Source organism: Acyrthosiphon pisum, chromosome A1 (assembly GCF_005508785.2).
Source record: "Acyrthosiphon pisum isolate AL4f chromosome A1, pea_aphid_22Mar2018_4r6ur, whole genome shotgun sequence".
Taxonomy (NCBI): Eukaryota; Metazoa; Arthropoda; class Insecta; order Hemiptera; family Aphididae; genus Acyrthosiphon; species Acyrthosiphon pisum.
In genome coordinates, this window is record NC_042494.1 from 67,855,578 (window position 1) to 67,881,518 (window position 25,941).

Sequence of the window (25,941 nt, forward strand, 5' to 3'; positions counted from 1 at the left end):
AATTAGGACAATCAAGATTTTCAAGGAAGAAATTATAATATATATCGATACGTATCGGATCAATATCTAACATTCAATAAGTTGTATAATATGAGATGTACTAACGAAACATACCGATGCGTATAGGCATCATGGTATTAGCCCCCCCCCCCAAACCTCAACACGATTTGCACCTATGTGTATAGGACTTTGACTGTACCTATTGGATACGCATTGGTACGTAACTTACTATTATACTACGTATCGAATTATTCTTCTCGAAAATCTCGATTTGACATGCGCACCTACAACACGATTATTAAATTATATATTATCATCTTTTTACATTTTTCTTAATATTTAGTTTTTTTACTAGGTAACGAATTTTTACGAAAAAAATAAAAGTTCAACGAAAGAGTTTTCAACTCATATAAATTATAACTATGTAATTATTAACGACCGTATTTGTTATTTATAAAATCAAAACAATTTTGTTTTTAAATCTTTCTTTACACGATTTCTGCGTGGTCGGTCGTCATTCTTATACACCATAACATAATATAATGTACTATTTGATCCCGTGCACTTCGTTTCCCGTTAAATGTACCAACTCCATATGACTCAAACTTTGTTCAATTCTTTTTTAATATTCAGTGTATGGTGTTCAAAATGTATCTTAACTTTTCTGTTGCCTGGAATAATAATTCTGATTCGCAGCAGTTTATTATCAGGTACCTAGGCAATCTACCTGCGGTAGATCGCGGACTCCGTGCTGTTTGTACGTAACTTTATAATTTAAGTCTAAAGTATCAAAGTTATACCAAGTATGTCACTGAACTCCTCCTAAACGGCTGGAATAATTGTGAATGCCGAGTCTGTCAACCAATATTTCCTCCTCGTCCACTAAGACGTGGCATTATTTTATGTACGTAACTTAAATGTGAGTATAATACGCTCAATATTTACGTAATTGCGATACATATAATATAAAAATACAGCGTACAAAAAAATTAAATGCATTGAATGTATACACTGATTTCACGGCAACCAATAATAATTATTATCATAATAGTTTTAAAATCCATGGCAACCATTTATAAACAAAAATTTCCACCGTAAATTTCTAAATCTCCGTTTGAGCACATTCCCTGGTTGGACCTAGGGGGATGATTTGTGAATCTAAACAATCCGGCGCGTCACCCAAACGCATACGAAAAATTTTATCAAAATAGGTCCAGCCGTTAAGGAAGAGTTCGCTTACAAACACATGTACATTAGTATTATATATATAAAGGTATAATGATATTATTTACTTTCTCAAACGGACTTTGGTATAGCAAACTAAAAACAATAATAAACGCACATACATATATACATACATAGTATATACGCATATAATAAAGTGTATCATATATAAATATATTTATATTTAACTATATAAGTACGACTGTACGAGCGAATAATATTATACGTATAAATTCCCTAAAGCAACACGATCGTTGATAATTGTTTAAAAGCTACACACGATCCAACTCGCATACGTAAAGAATAATATATTATATATATATATATATATATACATATACCTAGTATATAATAATATGTGTACGCATGATCCTGTAATAGTAATATGGGAGTATCGATAGTATATAAAATCGTCGGATTGATCGATCAATTCTGCCACCGTGTATTTATGCCATTTTGAAACATAGAGATACTCTGATACAGCCGCTGTACGACGACACGTCGCCGTCGTCGTCATCGCGTTTTATTCGAAAATTACATCATAATCGCCGTGTTTTCGTATAAACCGACTTTTTGTATATTATTATATTATGTATATTTCTAACATTTTTTTCATTTTTTATCATCACACATTAATATTTATTAACACGACCGTCACTGTGGTCCACATTTCATAGTATTTCGAGGAAATGCTTTTTCTCGTGTTTCACTCTTTCCCCAAAATACCCTTATCTAGGAAAAATTTTATTTTTTAATTTTTTTCGTGACATGCCATAAGGGTGCAGACCGGTATATCGTTACGTCATCCCTCAACCCTTAATATTTTATAAACAAATAGATGGTAAATAAGGGCACGTTTATTGCATCTACATCTATAATTATCATAATAAGACTACCTATTTCTTAGGATAACTCAGAAACTACTAGTTAGAATTTCAATTTTTTACTTACCAAAATGTCAACAAGAAAATTATCTGCTTAACAATTTACAGTAAAGAGGGCTAATTTTCATTTGAAAAATTATGTTTATATCGGTCACTCCATAAACAGTATAAAAAATCAAATAATTAAAAATATTATGGTGTTTAAGTATGAGTATATACCATGGTAGACACTTCAATATTAAAAAATCAGAATTTGAATAAATTCATTATTAAAGGATAACACGGGAGTGAACATGCATGACGATTCATCCTGTATATGGGATCTCATATTTACGCACAAGGTTTTTTTATTTACGCATTCGAACAGTCTACGTTTATTTTTATAACACGCGTTTAAACGATAATAGTGACATTATTATAGTTATTATTAAATAATTTTAATACTAAATATGCGTACCTAGCTATTATAAATTATAATATTTCGAACAAAATGATTTTAAACTACTGACGACAATTAAAATACCAAAAATAGGTAATCGTCCACCGGAAAACCTTCTTGAAAATATATTGTTCAATGGAATCGATTCGAAAAAATAATAACGATTATGTTTCAGAATATAGTCAACTACAGAGCTCGTATAGTACCTGTACTAAATAATTAAGACAAAACCTCGAATATTGCATTGTTTCTTTAAAATTATTCACGCGTTGTATCTATGGGTACGGCGTATTAGTTACGGTTAGTGCGAAAAACAAATTCTTTGTCCGCTATTTAAAACCTTCATTAAAATTATTATGATTAGTTGGTTTTTTAATTAACAGTATTTAGAGATATGTTTTCCAGATAAACAACTATATGGTTTGGTATTTTTTTTCACCTATATTTTTACGCTTGAAAGTGTATGTAAAATATTAATTAATAATATAACTATAATGCTACTATGATGTCCAGTCGTTATTATTATGCACCGGGGAGCGTGTTAAAAATGTTAAAATTTTAAACATCGGTTTTATTTGATTTCCGATAGAAATCTATAACGGCGAGGTGGTGTATTTTACATATAGGTACACGATAATAAAAAAATATATTATATCCTCGCGGGATCACGATAATAAATTATTCGTAATGATCATAATATTATTATTTATTAGTAATTATTATTCAATTCGCACGTAATATGCTATCATCGTTTTATCGCTGTAAATATGAATATTCGATATCGTGTGCATTTAACCTCCTAAAAATAACCCGGGACAATTAAAAAAATAACAATAATTCAAGGTCGCGAGTTAAATAAATCCGTCGAGTGTTTAATAACGCGCGAAAAGTGCCTGATGACGATATATTGTTACGTGCGAAACGTATCCAACACACGTCAAGCGGTATTCCGAACGAATATTGATAAAACAAAAAAATCGACGACGTTAATAATTATTATATAATTTATTATATTATACGCGCCCATTATTATAATTTTATTATTTCTACGCGACGCGTTATATTTTTTGCGCGTCAACAATAATAATTATTTTATGCGACTTGTTGTAAACTGCAGTTCGGAGTGATGTGGACGTGGACCATAATTTGATATGAGTTTAATATTATAGGCCATTCGCCGTCGTGTCAAAGCTCTATAATATGATACATAGTAGATAGTAAATCATAATATTGTGTAACTAATAAACGAAATAAAACCATTTTCTTCGTAATATTATAACATTGTATTATATTATTTTCTAAAAACTAAACAATTTTTTTATAAATCTTAAGCCTATTTACGTAATTAAAAATAGGTCAGTTAAAAAAAAATAACGATTTCCAATTTTTTTCAGATTTCAGTTTTGAATTTAATACCAGTGGGTGGTTTCCAATTTTTTACTGTTTCGGTTTTGACTTTAATACCGGTATTTAATTTTTTTCGGTTTCGTTTTTGATTACGGTTTCGATTTCGGTTTTAAAACGGTTTATAACGGTTTCTGAAATCGGTTTTGAAAACTGTTTCAAGCCCTGGCTATACCACTTCAACGACTCTTCAATTATATTATTTACAGCTATGATAAATTTATCTCCAACATAACTAGCATAATGATTTTTTGTGAAAACTATATTGATGAAGAAGAACGCTTTCCCAACTCATTCGAATTTCCTCGTCATTGTGTTATAAAATCATTCGTATTCAGTAACACGTGTGCTTAAAACTTCGGTGTCATACCCTCGTACACTAAAAATGAATGACTATGATTCCAAATCAAAATTTGGTCAGCTCTGTTAACTTAGCTCGAGGTATATGATGGTATACGTTTACTGTTTTACGTCCGTTCCTTTTAGGCCTTATGACAATATTGTCCATATTAATGATATTAATACCCTAGCGCTGTAATACCATTTAAAAGTTCTAAGACCTCGGGACCATTTTGATAATATTATGCACCGGTCCTTTAAATAAAGTCGCAAAGGTAGAACGGCATCAAACGGTTTTAAGGAAGTTTAACACAATTATTTATAGTCATAAACACTTTTATTACATTAAAACAAAAATATTATTATTCCACTTTGATCTGTGTGATGGCCTCACCGCGTACGACCACCACACACTGACATACTGACACTATACTGGCACAATGCAAAACTCTATACGTGACAGCAGAGGGTCTCTCCTATAGCACGCATGGCAGCGTTAATTAACAAAATATTAAGTTTCTTCAGTACAATTGGCTTCTCAGGAAATACCTATATTATAGTGACTGTTACGTGCTAAAACATATGTTAACATAATATTGTGTCCCTATACTACATTATATTACATATTATAATATAATGTTAATGGCCAAGAGTATACGGAAATGTATTTATTGTGTTCATTGTCACGCGACACGCACAACGGTCGTGCAAGGCGTGCCTAGTCTCACCTTGCAATGTTCTTTTCGAGGACCGAAGTATTTGATCTTATTTAATATATTTACAACATATCCAAAAGGATGTTGATTGACGTAGGTATATACTATTCAGTGGCAAAATCGAGGGGAGAGGATCAAAATTTCAAACCCTTCTCATTGGTCTTTTTTTAAAATTTTTAACGCAAAATATTTCATTACAATCTCGATAAAAATGTGTACTACCAGATGATTGTACATTATTCAAATGTGGATAGTTATTACTTATAAGTAATAGATATTACTTATAACACTATAATTTTTATTCTGGCGTTTCTTATTAAATAATATTGCAGAAGGTAGTTGTATAATATCATTATATAGATGGGTACAAAACCCTCATTGTGTGATCCACGCACTATAATTTCAAAAGTAGATTAACTCTTCTTAAACCAACCAACCTTTCTTCCATATCAACTTTAAACTTGTGAGTCGAAAATAATATTATTTGCTAAATTAATGATTTTGTGGTCAAATAACAGATTTACTCGAGTTAATTATTTTCACTAATTTGCTCATCATGGAGCAATATTACGATATATTATATAACATGTGTACCGTTGAATGAAGTTATAATATAAAAAATATGTTTAATGCGTAGTACCTTTATTATACAGGTAGGTATACCTAAAATTGGCACATAGTATACATTATAGTAGGTATATATGCGTGATGTGCGTATGTTTACCTTATCCGATATAGGTAGGTTTCACACACTACAAAAACGTAATAAATGTATCATTATTATTGAGGTATTGGCAGTTTTTTTTTTCTTCGCGTGGCGTTCGTCTGTATAATATAATATTATAATATTCAAAGTGCTCAATGTCAAATCAATTTATTGTGAAAACGCACCGTCGCACGTCGCGTGGAGACACATTGCGCTGCCCGGTTTAAAAGTGGTGGTAAAGAATAAGAATACCTACATAATATTATTATATAATAATAATATTTAGTATAATGACGTATGAGTACAACATATTTACATACCGTTGAAGGTACGTCCGTGGGAGAATAAACGCCAACAACTGCAACGGTGGTTTTTTTTCGATCGCGAAATTCACGCGATTCTTGGAGATGTCATCGTATAACTATTATATTAATATAAGTTATATCAAATTGAGTAAGTGCCACTAATGGGTGGCTTCCTCTTCAAGCAATCCATGTTTTTTTTTTTAACTCTTATCTTATACGCTTATTGTGCAAAATGTATAGATTGTGTATGTGCATTTGTAAAATAAAAAAAAAATAAAAAAATATCAAATTGAAAACTTCATCACGAAACGCCCCAAAACATTGCACATAGATTAGCCAATATCAAACGTACATTAACTAGGTATAGCAATAATAGAAATATTTTATCCAAAACGAGAATTTAATAAATTGATTTTAAGACTGTTGTTATAATGAATGTTTTTTCGAGTTCTTCGCTCGTTGTATCGTCGACGGCGAATGGCGAACTAACTACGTTGTGATTATTCAGCGTGTATTATCGTTTTAATAATGTTTGATATTATTTTACCGGACCAGTAGAAGGAAGAGTGTGAGTATGTTTTATGCTAGTCGAAAATTATAATATAATATAGTGTGTAGGTGCATCTTATTTGTATATAAGATATTCAATAGCTTTACTATATAATATCGTCTACGAGATATGACCATATATGTACAAAACCCCTTACCTATATTATATTATATCATTCTTGCCGAGATCAGAAACCTTACGACGAAAAACGATCGATATGAGCTCAATGTAATATTTTCACAGCGCAATCTGATAATCTAATGTTCAAGATAATAAGTATATTGCCGGTAAAAATGCAGTTCAGAACGTTTTTGTTGGACCAAACATATGACGGATTTAGCCATATCGCACCAAAATAAATTACTAATCCATAAAACATAATAACTTCGTTAAAACGTGTTCGTATGAATAAAAAATAAATATTACTTATGTGTATAATACTTCCAATAATACCAATTTCAAAAATCAAAATCACGCATAGTATAGAAATTATAAAAAATCGTAAGTAGATGTATTTGTATACAATACACTAAACGAAGATAATATATTATGTGTTAAATTGATTACCCGATTAAGTCTTTATATTTTTTGGATATCTATATAGAAATTATGTTGTAATATAATATCACTGAAATCTGTATTCTATCAATACTACTTACGAGGTCTGCTTCTATTGATAATCAAACAACCGTGTTCGTGTATACTTCTAAAATAAGTATTAGGTATAATATAGTTACACATAAAAATCTATAATTGCTATGTTAACATTGCAGGCAAATACGGTGTTTACATTTTTGCTACGTATTAACGAACCGAGTTCCATGACATTAAATTATTTATTTTTTTTTTATGTCGAGAGTTTGATAATATTCACATAATCATGGACACGAATACGCGCGTCATATTCAACTGGTGGAAATGATTTTTTTACGTCGTGTCATAACACGACTATATAGATTTGTAGCGTTTATGATAATTCTTGTAAGAAGTCGTAAAGACGATGACTATATTATCAGGCATCAATAATATATGATTATCTACCAGACTGCAAATATCAATAACCTGCATATTACAAGTAGGCCGGCATTAGAATAAAATGCATACTTCCCGCTGACCTGCAGAACGTAGTAAATTTATCACTATAAATCGCTATTTATTTTTCTCTCAAAGGTTAACTAACGTAAGTAATAACATAAAAAGTTATCAATTAAAAAAAAAAATTTTAAAAAATTTACGACTTTGACCGTTTCTAAAATGTTGCCGCATCCGCAAGGATGGGATTAGTTATGGCTTGTAAGGAAATACGTCGCTATAATATTAATATTATTTAATACCGTAAATCGTAATCCAAATATTTGTCGAATAAAATATGTATTATGAGTTATGACAAACCACAAACCTATGTGTGCTCAATACCGGTCATCATCGATAAAGTCGTTTGTTAATTCGATATGTATAATAGTATAAAGGTGCATGTACTATTGCGGCAAGTCGTCCGTCCGAATATTATATATTATTCAGTGCGTGTTGTTTTTTTATTCTCTGATTCCGTCTCATTAATTAAAATAAATTCTGGCGAAACGAATAGTAGTTTAGTAGTGCCTAATAAATAGTATTATTATTATTAGTAGTAGTAGCGGCATTGTATAGTTTAGTAGTAGTAGTGCGGCTGAGAGACAAACCAGTTTTAAATTGTGCTTCGGGTTGTTAATAGGTTTACATATTGTAGTTAAAGAATAACACAGATCAAACTGTACATGTTATATTTTATTATTATTATATAGATACTTGAGGCAAACCTAATATATTAAACACACCTATAAGTATATTAAGTATAATAAAGTATTATATTTTATTCGAGTATACTGTTTCTCCATAAGTCCACCACACGTTTTAGTATTTGAGTTATAATATAATATATTATTTAAAACTAATAGGTACAAAAATGTATGGTAAAATAGTTTTGATTGAAGAATATGGAAAGGGGGAATGAGATGAGAGATTCCTCTCGGAAGATTGATCTATCGCTATATAATTTTTCTGCCCTGGATTTGTAGTATGATTTAATTAAACATTTGTTATTATACCTACATTGATTAATATTATTAATAATAGATAATCAGAAAAATATTTGTTTTCTTAAAATGCGTAGGTATTATCTTTTAAATTTATTTTGATTTAAAATGTTTGAACATATAACATTTTACGATTTAGATAAATGTTACATTATTATATTATACATAATATATCGTAACTATGTTTTACGTGTGATATTAATAAATAGTATTGATTTTATTAAGTGATGAAAATAGATGTTGAGTTTAAAAATATATATAAAAAAAAATTTGTTGGTTTTGTGCGCGTAGATTTTGTTCTAATATACTGAAGAGTAAAGATTGCCCTCAAAATGTCTGTATAAACTTGGCAAAATAATATTTCTCAGTTGCAAAAATGTGAACCTATAATAATAAAATAACGTTTCATCACAAGGGGCCAATAGCATGTTTACAAATACTTAATTTTTTTTATTCTAGAATATTTACAGTCTATACTCGTATACAATATAGGTTATTAGACGAATGATGAACAGAAGCAAATATTTTACATATACCTTCACTTTAATACACACGTAATACGTCTATCCGTAGTCTGTGCACAGCGACACGTGATTAGGGTTGCAAAGTGCTCTAAATAATATGCTTTAAACATGTGTTTGAAACGCTTAAGACAAGTTGATTAGTTTTGTACATAAACTTTGTTATTTCCTTTTAGTATAATATTACAACTTAAACTAACAAAGATTTTTGAATTGTGTTGTTATAAACTGATACTTGCTCTGAAGTAAAAAGAGGATTATTGAAAAAAGCAGGCTGTTTATAGTTTAAATTTTAAAATATGTAAATGAAAAACCATTTTAAACAAAAAAAAAGTGTTTAAAACATTGTTTTTTAAACATGTTAAAAAAACATTTTAACAAATGTTTTAAACAAAACACACTGTTTTTTGAAATGAACTGTTTTTTTTGCAACCCTTGTCCGCGTTCCTCGGGATATTATCTGCATCGTTATACCTAAAACTATAGTTTTACGCCGCATGCTGTCGATCGTCTCGTCGAAATCGCATACGACTATCGACCAAAGGGTTGTTGCAGCATATAAATGTAAGAATATTGCGCTGTAATGTATACAAGCAGTAAGTTCATCCACGTATAAATGTATAATCTAGATTCGAGGTATATATAGGCTTATATATTATATAGATCGCCGTGAACGATCACGACCTGCACGTTTCAGCGTGCGTCGCAATTTCTTTTCTTTTTTTGCGAAAATCCAATTATATACAATTCTACTGACCGCCTCCGCCGTTTAGGTATCTACCTACTCACCTATATACGACCTCTACCCAAGTATATCTTGAGCTTTATCTTACATGTGTATTGTAGCAATTAGGTAAATCCGGCACATCACCATCATGAACGGCTGACTCGTTTTTTCTTTTACCTACAATATGCATGCGTAGTTATAATTATTATTATATTACATTATTATATTTACATACAGGTACAAGGTAAACGAACGTCGTACACGTATATTTTATTATTATTATTTAGGTTTCGTTGATGAAAACATATTTTAGTACACCACTACGATTGCACGCGATATTATACAATATAATCGTTATTATTATTATTATATATATTTATTAAACGAGAACAATATTTATAGCTTTTTAAAACGTAATTGTTCTACGATTAAATCGCAGTGATTACTAATCATGTATAATGTACATACCTATATTATACGAGGAGAAGAGAATAATAACAGTTGTAGGATTGACCGTATTGCGAACATTAATAGCAATATTATTTTGAAGTGTTATGGGCCCCACAAAATCCCACTTGAAACCTGTGATTTGCCGTGGTCCAGCGTGGTCTGACGCTTACTCACCCAAGCTGAGTTCGTTATCATATACTGTGATAACAGTATAATATTGCATCATCGTGATTTACGTTTTTATTGTTGACTTGATGTATTTTCCACGCGATTGAGCTATTAGCGCGTGATGGACTGCAAATAAAAATAAATATTAATAATATATTTCAAATATTATTATTTTTATTCGTAATACCATCAATCGATTCTCAGTGTCAATATTGTGTCATATTAAGTTTAATATATTATAATATGCATACAATTAACAAAAATAAAACATTCTGAATTTTAATATAGGTACATTATGTACTTAATGTCTTAATCATACGATAATATTATGATTAGAAAGATTTACTCCATTTTTAATTTTATAGATATATTGTTGTTTTAATGGAAAATTGTAACGATATCCCCAGTGTTCTCTTCGTTGAGGGCTTAGTGTAATGAAATAGAGTTGTTTAGGATTTTGCCGTCTTAAATACACCAAGTATTTAAGGCAGTTGACCACTGATATATCTCTATTTTGAGTATTTTATTGCAAATATCACATATTGGTGTTGGATCTTAGTATAGATTAATAACTTTAATATTATACAATATACGTCATATACAATCCGAGTTGTATGCTTCAACGCCTTTAAGTGTATTATTAAAGATAATATGACGAAATATTTCCTATTAAAGCATTTTTAAGACTTTATAGTTTTGCATTTTGATATAATTGTGAGTTATTTGTAATTAAATTGTACGTAGGTATTACATTTGTATTAATGTTATTTTCGTATTATAATATACAATTTTAAAAACGTATTAATATGGAACTAATTTCCAAACTTAATATTATTTTCTTACTATTTAAATGTTACTGAAAAAAATATCTAATGAAAATAATATAATTTAAAAAACCCGTAGACTAAAAGTCCTATGGAAAATAACTGTTGGGAACCAAATATCTTATCATAATATTTTCGGGGGAAGAAAGGTTCGTATACAAAGTCATTTTTTTATGGGGACAAATTAGTGGAGATGAACCGTCCTAGATTAGACATAAATACTGATAACATTGATCGAAATCAATAATATTATCTGCGCTGATTTCCATCATAGTATACTTGCAATATAATATAAATCTAAGACCTGACCAAAACCAAACACATTATAGTTATTCTCAGACACAGCGGCTGGTTCACACATTAACATAAAACCACCATGAAGGTATACCCTGCGAATCATCATCAAACTTGATAAAAATTGCATAAACCGCCATGTTTACACAAGACACAACAGCACAACGGTAAAACGCACACGTTACAATATATGTATAAGTTTACAGAAAACGACGTGACGACGGCGATGAGACGACCTGAATTTGAAATACCATTTCCTACAGCAGGCTGTATGTGTATGCAATACATCTAATTTTATAAAATTATGATTTACGGGACACACGTCAAAATCTAACATAAAAAAAAAAAACAAAAACCATGATATTGCAGAACCGTATGGGAAATATAATGAAATTTGTTCTGCCCGCACACCATTTGGAATCAAATATTGGTTTTGATAACATTTTTTAAAAATGTTTATTTATATAATATATTTTAGGACGATATAGCAGTGGTAAATGTTATATGTATATACAATGTTATGTATGTATAATTCAAAATCGAACAAATCGGACATCGATCAATTTAAAAGCATTTTATTTTATTGATTATAAACATTATAGCAGATTATAAGTTTTATAACACCCAAATGTTTTTTTGCAATGAATTTATCTCCAGAACACTTATTTCACGTGGTTTTATTTTAACCGCTCCGTTTAAAAAATATAATAATATAAACTCGAATGTTATTATTGTTGCGCTATTTTTTGAAATTCGCTCAAAACCTTCCACCGCAAAATACAAAAACAATAAAATATGTATGGAAATGGCCAGCACAGGCGTCGCCAGTATTTATACCATCGAAAAAAAAATTAATATTTTAGAATTTTTTTTCGTCAACGTGTAAATCGCTATTTACATGAATAGTTAAACCTAGTTTGGAAAGTCGTTAGATGCTTCTTCCCCTTTAAACACGATTGTCCATCCCTATAATAGTTAAAACTAACAATTTTTTTTTTTATATTTCCGTTGCCGTAAGTAAGCTTAATAGTTGAACTGTGAGATAATTTCATTCTCATGTATTATCTGTAACTGTTAAACCAGGTGAATATAAATTTGTCATTATTAAAGTAAACTTTAATTTATTATATTATAAATCACCATGTTTATTTTCCGATTCATACCTATACTGATATATTTTTAATTGATTTTGACATTATAGATAATTTATTATTAAGTTTTAGAATTTTAAAAACGTAATTATGATTGGTGATTACAATTTACAATTTTCCTAAACTTCAGTAGCTTCCTATCTAACTTTATTGGATCTTTTCCTAATCTATTGAATTTAAATAATTTTTAATCGACATTTTTATCAAAATTATTAATTTTTTAAATGTAAAATATATACCTAGATGTTCCCAAAAAGACGTCCGCTATTTGAAAGATGTCTTTTGTCCATTTGTGGAGATTTCACTGTACTAGAATATTAGACTTATTAATTCATATAGCTACAAGTATTTTATATTATTTGTATTAGTTGTTATTACTATATCCACAATTGATGTAACTGAGCTTGGCGCATTTAAAACTTAAGTAAATTAATTAATACAAGAGTCCGCAGCTTCTATAATATAGCGTATTAGTGTAATAGTGTTACTACGATTTCACCGAATATAAGTAGAAGTGTTTGTTTTTAATAACTCTTGTTATGTACATACGAAATGTGCTTAAACAATTATCGCTATTTATTTGACGCGTAAATCCTATGTCATAATATACGTCTTCATATATGCGCCGTGCCGTATCACTAGTAATATATATATATAAATTAATACTCATCTGAATAGTACCTCCTTAGCTAAATATGAGTGTGATTAGGTACTATCTATATTGTATACAGGGTTATTATTTTATCGCGACCTTATCGTGATATTTTAAGAAGCACGAAGAACTCATTTTTTTTAATGTTCACGGAAATTATTACTATTTTTCATTTTCAGCGATCGTTTATTGTTGAAATTAAATTTTTCATTTCTTTAAATTCCTTTTTATTTCCCGAGATATTGCTGTGATGATTCCCGTTAACGAAATCACCCAGTACCCATATATATAATACATACACACTAATATATATTTTATATTATAATAGTTATAGGCATATTTAGGGTTTTAAAATGTCATAAAATGTATTTTCTTGAAATATTTCATTTCCATGAAAATAAAAATAAAATGTTTATTAAATCTAAAAGTTTATTATATGAAACAAAGAAAATATGTAACTTTTTTACGTATAATTTATAAGTTGTTTAACAAATCTATAATATAAAAAATTTAAAAATTGTCTTTTGACTCTTAAGTTACAAACTCATAAACCAAATTTACATAATCTATATATATATATATATAGATAATATATAGAAATAAAGAAAAACGTATTTTTTTTGTTGATTTGTTATTTCATAATATTTGTATATTCTATAATATGTAGTGCTGAAAAATATTACTTTCATTATTTTGAGATTAAAAGTGTTTTATATGAGTAAATGCAGGCCCGTTAGCGATCCAAAAAATAATGGTTTGAATTATTTCGAACCATTAACTTAAAGTCAATTCCAACAGTGTATGAAATAATAATAATATCTATTTTAAGTAATTATAAAGTGTACAAAAGCCGTATATGTGATGTGAAGGTACTCTAAACTCTTTATTTAATACTTCGATCACATTTTGTATATTGTAAAAGGTCACGACTCACGACTATTAAGAGTGGTTTGTGTCTATACATTGTGAATATAATATAATATAATAATTATAATATAGCATAATATAATAGGCATTCGCAGAGTCATGGCTCTCAAAAATACGATATGATGTAAATTTGGTTTATGAGTTTGTAACTTAAGAGTCAAAAGACAATTTTTAAATTTTTTATATTATAGATTTGTTAAGCAACTTATAAATTATATGTAAAAAAGTTACATATTTTCTTTGTTTCATACAATAAACTTTTAGATTTAATAAACATTTTATTTTTATGGAAATGAAATATTTCAAGAAAATAAATGTTATGACATTTTAAATATTTAATGTATATATATCAATATATTAGTATTTCTTATCATCTATAATCGAATACATTGAAAAGAAGAAAAAATATTTTTCATAATTTCATTAAAATATTTCAAGATGAGTGAAATTTTCAATTTTGAAATATTTCAAATTTAGAATCCTATAGGCATATTCATCGCGCATCGGCTTAGTCGCGTCAACGCATATAATATATACACATACGTCATATGTACATAAGTATATGGACACGGAAACGAAAACAAGCCACTCTGTAGTGACGTACAATTATTACCATATTATACATATATTACATATTATATCGTTTTGGAATATAATATAATATTATTACCACCTATCGTCGCGTGTATCGAATTACTAATCCGTTCGAAAGCACGCCGCTGCGATCGTGTTCGAAAATCGTTATTATTGTGATCGTATGCAACAACACGCGGGTACATTAATCGTCGATTGACATTTCGTAATTTTGATTCCACGCTAGGAATTAGCTGCGCCCAAATGATCTATTCTTCACATAGGTATATAATATAAGCAATATTCTTTCGACCATCATATTAACTGAGCGTGGTTTGAACTTCAATTTGCACGAACTCAAACTTTGGTTTTCTCGAACTTTTCAAGCATTTTTAATTTTCAACTTTGATCTGTTTGCGACACGTTTATAAAACCGTGTTAAACTGAAAAGGGTCGTACGGTAAATAAAACCCGAATTCTAGTTTAGAAACGGCTATTTACATTTTATAAAATAAAAATCTGCCGAACTAAATTAGGTAGACAGAGAAATAGAAGATGCACGATACTTCTATTAATATACAAGACGCAATCGACGTTAGGGACTGGTTTAATATATTATGGGTCCTACTGACGAATCCGTTTGTACCGATATGCTACCGCTAAATTTGACTTATCTGTCTAGGCATCTGGCAGTCAGCTAAGCACTATATTATACAGTTTTAAATATTTAGTTATGTATCTACATAACAAAAATAGTAAAATATATGATAATATCTATTAATATTTATGTACATATTAATTAATTTCGTATAAGCCAATGATATATATTTTTTTAATATTAATTAAAAAATATTAAATATGTATATTATATTATAAATGTCTAGTATATGCCTGGTACAGCGATACATGGGGAAAATTGGGCAGAAGCCTGTAGCTAGTCACATATTGAATCTGATGCCTAGTGGTACATGCCTATATAAGACCAAGTCATTGTGATATTGTATTACTAATATAATGGAATCGATCAAATATAATTTTTTTTTATTATTTTATAGTATACCTGAACATCGGCACATCACATTTGTGTTGTATAATTAAAATACTGGTTCCCTACATATTATATTGTGATCTTTTATGAATATCGTACCTTTATAAGTTTATAAGTATTTGAGTATAGTTAGTAATAACGTGTTTTTATCGTTTTCGCAGGTAATTTCAAAGCCGGTCCGGAACCTGGTACGATCCTCAAGAAACTTTGTCCCAAGGAACAGTTGTGCTTCCAAGTGCTGATGAAGGACATTCTGAGACCGTACGTGCCCGAATACAAGGGCCACTTGACCACCGACGACGGAGACTGTATCCTTTTCCATAAAAAAAAATTCAACTATTGTAACGTTTCTGTAATATTCTATTATTGTAGTATATTGCGTAATTTTCGCAAAATCTTGAACAACTATCGCTGTTCAATTAAAATGCAAATTTTTTTCTTAGTCACTCTTTGTAATTCAAGTGCGAACATACATTTATAATATACCTAGATACCTAGGTATCCGTTCTTTTAATACGATAAAAAAAAATTAAGTTTTTCAGTTCTCGGTTAATTTTTGTCGCTCATTGCGTATAAAGCGCGCATTTTAATAATAATATGCACTCGAACGTTTTCATTTTTTAAGGACGTACATTAAGCCACCAATGAGTACTGCTACGACTTCCGAGTCCCAGTCAAGAGAGCTGGTACTAATACGTATTATATTACGCTCGTCGAGATCACACGCGTGCAAATACAATAAGCTCATTGTAAAACGGTCGCGGTATACCTTATGGATGTAGTATTATAATATATAATACTATTCTTTTTAAATTAATTAAATTTTTTTTTTTTATTATTATTATCTCGTCGAACGTTTGAAAACCAAACAAAAATATAAAATATATAATATAGGTATTATATTATATACTGTAGAACAATCGTTCAGCCTGGTGACCTCCGTCAGACTGTTTTTTACACACACACATCCCTATGCGCGCACGTCATACTCATCAAGTACGTCAGCCAGCCCCATCGCAAGTCTATGACCTACTCTGTATAACGTAAAATTGAATTAAATACTAATTTTGTGTTTTGTTTTAAAAACAGTAGCTGTGCAGGCGGCGGTGAATAATTATATTATTTCTATTAATCGTTGGCATTAATATTCTGTTGTAATAGCTTATATACGGTCGTTTTCCCCTGCGCCTAGTTTGACGGACGTGTCGCGCCCACATCCGCACCCAGCCCAACACGATAAGGATGCGCAACCAGACGATGACGTCGTTATCGTCGTCGTGGTCGTCGTCGCAGTAATAAAATATGATTTATCGCCTAGGTCGATTTTCGATCTATTTTTCTTGCGTCGACGATATCTCATCATAGTGCGTAGGTTTTATGGGTCGGTCGGGTTCCCTGTATAGAATATAGATCATTATTAAATTATACCGGCGATTTATTAGGTATGCACATAGACCTAAATTCACACCTAATTTGGTTCGAAATATAACCAATCGAGTTCGAAAACGAATACCTAATTGAGATCAAAAATTATTTTAATATGCTAGCCGCGTGACAAACAGAGGGATCAGCTAGTATAACTGATTGTCAGTGTTGTGATATTCCTATACGCTTGTCACAACCCCCAAGTTCACAGCACAAGTTTAATATTTTTTTTCTGTAATGTTATGAGTGTCTTTTACCCAACCAAATTTTAAGCCATATTTTGTTGCATTTTACGATGATCATGAATTTGTTCTTTTTTCTAACGGCAATACTAGTACATTTTTATCCCATAATAATACTTAGAAGTAGAATGTTTTTCAGAGGATAATAAGATACTGCTTCCAAGTCTGAAATCAATATGTTTAGAGTAAAAGTTAAACAGGCATCGACACTGATAATACCGTATGTGAACTGAACGATTCCGTATAAGATTACTAAAAGACCTATATCAAACGCACTTAACCGACTGCTATGGCAGATCGAAAACAAAATAAAAACGCCATGTAACACATATCTACCATCAAACTACCGCGATTTAAGTATTATTATCGTGCCGACGTTGTTATATATTGTATTCCTGCGCCAGCCGTGTGATTAGAAGTAAAACTTCTTTACGGAGGGTAGACACAAATTTCTAGAAATTTCTCGTGTCACAAAATTAAAACAAGACAGATATTTCCATGGCAATAAATTGCGTTCGGCTGCATTTAACAACTTGAAATCGTTACTACATTTTTCATTTTTAATTCCAATTTCACTTATCGATATAATTTTTTCTGACTTCAACTTAAAATAATATTTTGATTGATACTAACTGCTGATTTTATTAAAAAGATTAGTTATTCATAATTATATCAACCAATGAACTATATTATAGATATTAGAGAATAGATAATATGTTAGGTGTTGTTAAATTTTAAACTTGATTAACATTTATTTTAAAATATTTTATCGATTTGTATAAAAAAAAATATATATAATGATTAATATTTTGATATATTTACAAATAATCGATTTTGATTTTTATAAGGTTTCTATAAATATTTTAAACCGTGATTTAATCAACCAAACCTAACCTAACTACCCCAGGATGTGCGTGAGCCATAATACGAAGCAGTAATGATGATAATATTAATTATGTTTTTATTAATTTATATTTAATATACGAGAAAATAATATGTTAACAACATTTGTTGACACTTTTATCATTTTCGTTTATCAATTTATCAGTATTCAAATTTCATAATATTATGCATAATATAATCATACGTTATCAAGTTATCATAGAGACGTTGCTGATAGATTTTTTTTAAAAATCGTAACCATTATGATTATATTTCACTTATTCGAATTTTGTTTGCGCTATTATATAGTAGTGACATTAGAAATCATCTTCATAGATACAATTGTTTGAAATTCGTAATAATATTACGAAATATTATTTTGATTTCAAATTATGAACGCTAGCTGAAAGCCTATCGCGAACTGAAACCCATCAATAATTTATTGTTTTTCCATGCAGTGGAGAAAATATTAAGTAGCACATTGCGTTTTATCTACTCGTCTGCTCACACAATTTCATAATATTTTTAAGTTATGTCGGAATTTCGAATAATAGTTTTCCGCGAAAAGCTTACTATTTTTTAATAAATTTACTGCAGTATATGCGATAAGGTACTTTTACATAGGTACGTACTTACCTGCAACCGGACACATAATATACCGTGACATATTATTATACATATCCGTCCCGTTATCTATATAATAATGTATTGCTATTATTTTTTGTCGTCATCGCGACTTTTTTTTTACCGGTTTTTAATTTTTACATAAAACGGTATTTTAAATACTAACGTATATGTAATGACTTCCATGTTATATTCGACGCACAGGGCGGCCTTGACAGTCGATTTCGATTTCACAATTTGTTTTCGTGCAACGCACGAGCAAACATAATTAATATTATATGGCGTGGTAGTGTCCGAGCGTCATCGCTTACCTACATATTTTGCGTTTAACCGCCTATCATATTACGAAACGTTTAAGTCGAGTTCGGATCGCATTAATTGTTCTACTCAAACCTCGACAGACGATATTGTCGTATTTAACACTTCGGGGTGGTTATTATTCCTAAGTCTAAGTCCAAAGCGCGCTAAATAACAATTAAACCGAATAAATTGCAAGTAGGTACGTAGTTATATCCTCGTTTTGTGTCCATCGCATGGTTCCGTTTTAAGTATCTACGAAAACAGATCTCGATTACTTGGCTATGACCTAACGATTCGCATATCATAGCGTTACATACAGTAGGTATCGACAAATGGAGTGACGATCAAAATATGGTCGTTATATTTATTCGTCATCCGCAGTGGTGGATTCAGGGGGACAGGGGCCTTGCCCCCCCCCAGATCTCTTCATCATGTTCTTCTTTTTTCTACAGAAATATTTTAAAGTGTGTAATGTAATGCAATATAATTAATTACACAGTATATTTATCTATTTTGGAAACCATTGGGAATGTTATTGGAATGAAAACATTTACAATAATTACATATTATATTGTATTTATGGCTTAGAAGTAATTTTTTTAGTAGGCGCCTCCAAAATTAAACCCTGGATCCGCCACTGGATTCATCCGTATATCAATCTCAGAAGCAGTCACTATTATCTCACGTACAAATAGTGTGGGCAAATCAGATTTGTTCATAAACGAAATGATGGAAATTTTGGTTATTTGTGACTTTTGATTATTTTTTTCTGAACAAAAAATTTAGGTACCTACATATCTTTATAATTATGGATTACTCGTTTCTGCTGTGTGTCATATCTGCTGTGGTCATTGTATAGCCACTATGGCCATCGTATCCATATAATTTTTCGGTGGTGGTTTACACTATTTCGTTTAAATAATGTATATAATAATACTATAATGTTTACAATATTATAGATATAGTAGTACCTATATTGTAATAAATTAAAAACTACTTTGTAAATAGTTCTAGCTTTACCTTCATAAATGTATAGGTATTATATATATATACTATATTTGACAGCATATAACTTATTTCATAATCAATTTTTCATTATTTTCATGCTTCATGTATACACAATTGAAAACTTAACTTTTGAAATTCAAACTAATTAGAAAACACCTCTATTAACTGTAAACATAATATATTTTCAAGTTTAAAGAATAGCAAATACGTTGATATTATTTCAATTTTATGAACGGTTTAGAATTATTAAACATTTATGTATATACATACTAAATACTTATAGCCACCAGGCTTAAAAAATAATAAAAGCTTAATTTTAAATATGTAAAACAACGTATTTGGTTCACTTAATAAATATTGAGTATCTAGATAATATATGCATTAAATGGAATAAATCATATTAAATTGTATTAAAGCTATAATACCTTAATATTTTATTATTCATATTCTAATAAAAAAATGTATTACAAACATAAATAGACGTAAAATCGGATCTTGTACTTCTTACATCTTGGTTCATTTTTATAAACTATAAATATAGTCATTATAGATATCATAGATTATTATTAATTACTACAATTTTCAAATTACCCCTATTAGACATCATATCTTCCAAACCCATTATCCTGGACGGCTGGACTTATTATTTTCTTAGCACACAAATTTAAATAACTCATAAACTAATCGTTTGAATTTTAATTTTGATACATCAACATGTTCAGAAAAATTATCATCTAAATAATTAACAGTCGAAGGGGGATTTTCAGTTGAAAAACAGGAGTTTGCATTTATCTATTGGCATTTATCTATTTTATTTAAATCATATTCATTTTTTTTACTAAAATAATAGTTCTATCAGAACACTCAGAACACTATCCAATTAGTATAATATAATATTACCGTAGTTACTTTATGAACAGGTAAAGTAGTAAATTGTATTATTAAACTATAATAAAAATTAGTTTTATTTATCATATTATGTAGATAAAAGTTGGATTATTTTTATCTTATCTATAGATAAATGTAAAATGTATTTATCTTAACCCTTTCAGTCCCTACTGCCATTATAATGATCTACAGTTTTCGCGGGGTTTTTGTGATGACAATTTTGATCCTAGAACAGTGCAACCAACATCAAAATATGTTACCTACAATTTTACAATAAAATGTTATCTGTAAATATCTGTAAAATATGTATATCTAAATAAATTTATATAAAATTATCTGTGTCTAATCTAGATGACATTTTTGTTATATATTCTCAACACTATTCAGTAGTACAAAAAATATCAAGAATTTTAAATATAATTTTTAAGTATGTTTAAAAATTTAGAAAAATCAGATCTTTAATAACTGCATTATTGGAAAATAAAAAGGGAGTAAGCAATGAGCATGCTTGGTAAATCACCCTTTACTATAATATGATAATATAATGAAGTATAAACATTGTCACCATAATAATATATACTATATTATTACATAGTCGAATAGTAGGTATACCGATGGCGTCGAATGTGTTAAGCTGGATTTATTATATTACCTATAGGTATTGATTGTATAATAAACTATATATAAAATCAGTGGTATAGGACATTCAACATCGTGTTCAAATACTTAAAATATTAACTGTAGTTAATACATATAGGAGCGCGCCAAAAAAATATAAAAATAATTTATTCACTGCACCATCTGGCTTGGAACAGAGGTCCCCGACAGTGATATACAATAATAATGCAAATGCAGATTTGTAATTAGATATGACGCGTTGTTGCGTGGTCGGAGAACACTTGTTTGACATGACGCACAGCGGTGACAACGACGACGACGGCTAAAACCAGAGAATTTCATAGAGTATCGGAATACACGTCACAAGTGTGGGTGTTCTGTATGTGTATGCGTATTGCGTATATATAATAATATTATGAAAATAGTGATCCTATATATTACAATATGTGAACCTTTTAGACGACGTATGTGAAGTTGTCACCCCAATCTTAGACTGTGGTACCGTATAAAATGTGTTGCAGATTTATTTTTATGGACATTGCAAAAAAATGACACCGACTCGGAGAACAACTTCGCGTACGTCATTAGACGGCCCATAATATAACAATAGACGATCGACGATCGACTGTCGTAAATCGTCGTATAAACTACATGTAAATAATCAGGTACTTATATATAATATATGAAGTGGGAGGGGCTAGTGAAATATGTGCAACAATTACCGCTGCCTATAATGATGTATAACTACTACGATAATACTCGTGATTTACGAGTCTCGATGTGTCATAAAATATATAACGATACGACGACGATATTATATGATATATGAGTGATGTATTTTTTCCGTGACTCCCACGCCACAGTATATCTTCAGCTAGAAGACTTGTTGGGCGACTTCACTTCACCGTGCGTCATGGACTGCAAGATTGGCGTCAGGACGTATCTGGAAGAGGAACTGGCGAAAGCCAAAGAGAAACCCAAGTTGAGAAAAGTGAGTACAAGTGACTTCACGTGATTATATACACCAGCTGGTGATTCTTTTTTCGAAGAACACTCATGTGATGATGGTACCCTCTAACCGGTTTTGGATTTTATGAGCAATTGGTAGAGGGGAGGGGGGGGGGGGTGTACAAATTTTGGAATCGTGATTTACAAATTTGTACGAACTATATAACAATTACCGATGTGGTTTTGAGTAGAATTTAAATTTGCGAGTGCCAGCGTCAAGCACACCTCATTATCTTAATGAAAACTGATCGTATTTTTATTATTTTTCTGTTATTAAATTTTGCAAGTCCTTTACTTTTTTAAATATCAATATACATTTTGAATCTTATATTCCAAAGCAAAATATTATTCAGATTATTTCGATGTATAAAAATCATATTACTCATTATAAATACTTAAATATAAAAAGGTATTCATAAAATCAATTTGTATATACTGCAAAGTAGTAAGTACTCGATTCTGATTTGGAATAAGGAATTAAAATGTATGTCGTCATTAAAAAAAAGTAAAGACTTGAAAAATGAGAATGATAAAAAAATGTTGACGATTTAAAATATTATGTTTAGTATAATATTTCGTTTTTGAAATAACGAGTGTTCTTCGATAAAATAATTATTCGGCGTACGAGTATATACTTTATTTATCGCGTATAATCGTTAATATAATATACTATTATTATTGAAAATGTATTTTTTACCATGTTTAGGACATGTACGAGAAAATGATTCAGATAGACCCGAACGCACCATCGGAGGAGGAACACCGACTTAAGGGTGTGACAAAACCGAGGTAAGAAAAGTATTGGAAAGTATACAATTTTTTTTCACTAATCGTTTTTGCATGTCATAAATAAAATAATAATAATTAATACCTACCTATATACTTCTTATATATATATATAGAGTAGTGAACTATATCGTTACGGTAGACTAGATTTATTGTAATATATATGTGTTTCGCGTGTGTGCTCAAAATATGTACCTATCTCAAACACACACACACACACACACACACACACACAAAAACTCTAAAAGTTTGCGAGTCTCATAATAATATGTGGTCATAATTATATCGTAATTTATAGTAGCCGAACGAGTTTGCGTATAATATAATAATATATAATATTATACGAGGCCAATTGCACCGTCGCCGAGAAGAATGATTTCTAACGCCTTTCTTTGATCGAGAAAAACGTGTCGTACACAATTATAATGATACGATGTATAATAATAATAATAATAATAATAATAATATTCGTTTCAATTGCTCGGTCGCGCGTATATAATAATTACACGCGCACCTCGCTCTTCTATACGGTATATATTATAATATATATAATATACACCTATATATTATTATTATATTGAATTATTGCCGTAATAAAATTAAACACATAATATATGTCTTAATAACCCGCGTGGTTTTTGAATTTTTTCCAAAACTACACGTTATTATTAATATTATAAATCAATATAGTCTGCGGAAGATCGCTGAGCAGTCTTGGTCACTTGTGTGCCTACCCATGATAAAATTGGTGATGGATTCATAATATATTATATTTATTCTCCTGCAGTAGGTTACATCTATTTTATTTCCCTACCTATTTGATTGTGTACATTTGACAAAAATTATATCAAATATAACACCACACTGAATTTTTACAAAAACGTTTTATTTTTAATTATTTTTTGAGGTTTAATATGTATTTTGCTTAAGAATGACCTAAATTTTTAACTCCACAGCCGAGAAGAGAATATATTTTATAAAAGTGTAATGTGTCAAAACCCTAGAAATGATAATGATAAAAATTTCAATAAAATGGATTATCTTGTAAAAATTTAGCATTGTAATAATACTTACAACTGTACTTATTTATAAAAACTTTTTTACAAAAACAACCACAAAAATCCATATTAAAAACGAGTATTTCCAAGTTAAATGAGTATCAAGTAGCGTATATTAATTTTATTATCATCTAGCTGTAGCCTTATAGAACATCGTCCAGTTAGCAATATATCCAATTTCTAATGCGTATTACGTAACCATCACGTGGTATGAGAAACAACTGTACGTTACGTGTGACGTGTGTATATCATTATCGGCGAATAAAAATATTCGATTAATAATAATAATACATAATATTAGGGAAGTATATAATATGTTAACCCGACACCGCTGTTTAATCGAATTTTTTACTGCGTTATAATCGCACCGAAATGAAATATGTCCTGCGACGGTCAAAGTAGAAGCCTGCTTATAATAGTAATATGATTATTATAATATTATTATGTACTTCGTCTTCGTTTGTAAGTTTGTTCCTATTCAATCACATTCACGCGATAATCCAAAGCAAATTATCTTTCGAATTTGATATGTCAGAAAAAAAATACCGATCACGAAAATGAGCAAATTCTTCTCGTTGAGTCAGGTGTTCCAGACAGGTTTTGTCGACGTAAAAAAATCGTTTGTAATATTTTAAGTTTATTGGTGGTATTACGTGGTTACCGAATTACGGACATCATAACCTCGTGTAGTCGTGTTTGACGTGCTACGTACCGGTATATCCGGTAGTCATCTGCCTTAGAAAAATCGACCACAACCATTAAAATGATACAACTTGCAAAATCAATCAATGAAATGACTTCAATTTAAAGTCCTCTTAAACGTTTTACATTCGATTTAAATTGTTCACATGTTTGAAATATAGGAAATAAAAAAACAGTACTACCATTAAACTTGTATCGATGGTCGTCGAAAATTTAATTTATTGCTATTACATTTAATCGTATAACTAAGAATCAGACAAAACGATATATTTTATTAGAAGCTAAAAAATACCGATGTGGATTTTGTAATAGTATGTTTAACGCAATGGACGAAAATCTTTTCCAGAAAAAAAAAAGGAATATGATTTCTATTTTACCAATTATTATTATCTTTCTTCCAAAGATTTCCGTTTCCGCCCAAAA

At 29.8% G+C, this 25,941-nt stretch overlaps 1 protein-coding gene and 1 long non-coding RNA gene across 4 annotated transcripts in view; one reads left to right on the forward strand and one right to left on the reverse strand.

The window, feature by feature from the left end:
• LOC100165797 (inositol-trisphosphate 3-kinase B) overlaps window positions 1-25,941 on the forward strand; it is a 375,342-nt gene that overhangs the window by 338,313 nt on the left and 11,088 nt on the right. For all 3 annotated transcript variants that reach the window (XM_029487408.1, XM_029487406.1, XM_029487407.1), the window contains exons 4-6: window positions 16,139-16,285; window positions 22,828-22,955; window positions 23,679-23,761. In XM_029487408.1, the coding sequence (XP_029343268.1) occupies window positions 16,139-16,285; window positions 22,828-22,955; window positions 23,679-23,761 (358 nt within the window). The remainder of the gene's footprint in view (window positions 1-16,138; window positions 16,286-22,827; window positions 22,956-23,678; window positions 23,762-25,941) is intronic.
• Window positions 9,889-13,602, reverse strand: LOC107884937. The gene is made up of 2 exons (XR_001680241.2): window positions 13,017-13,602; window positions 9,889-10,634 (listed from the first exon to the last, which is right to left on the reverse strand). It is a non-coding gene; the product is annotated as an uncharacterized LOC107884937 (long non-coding RNA).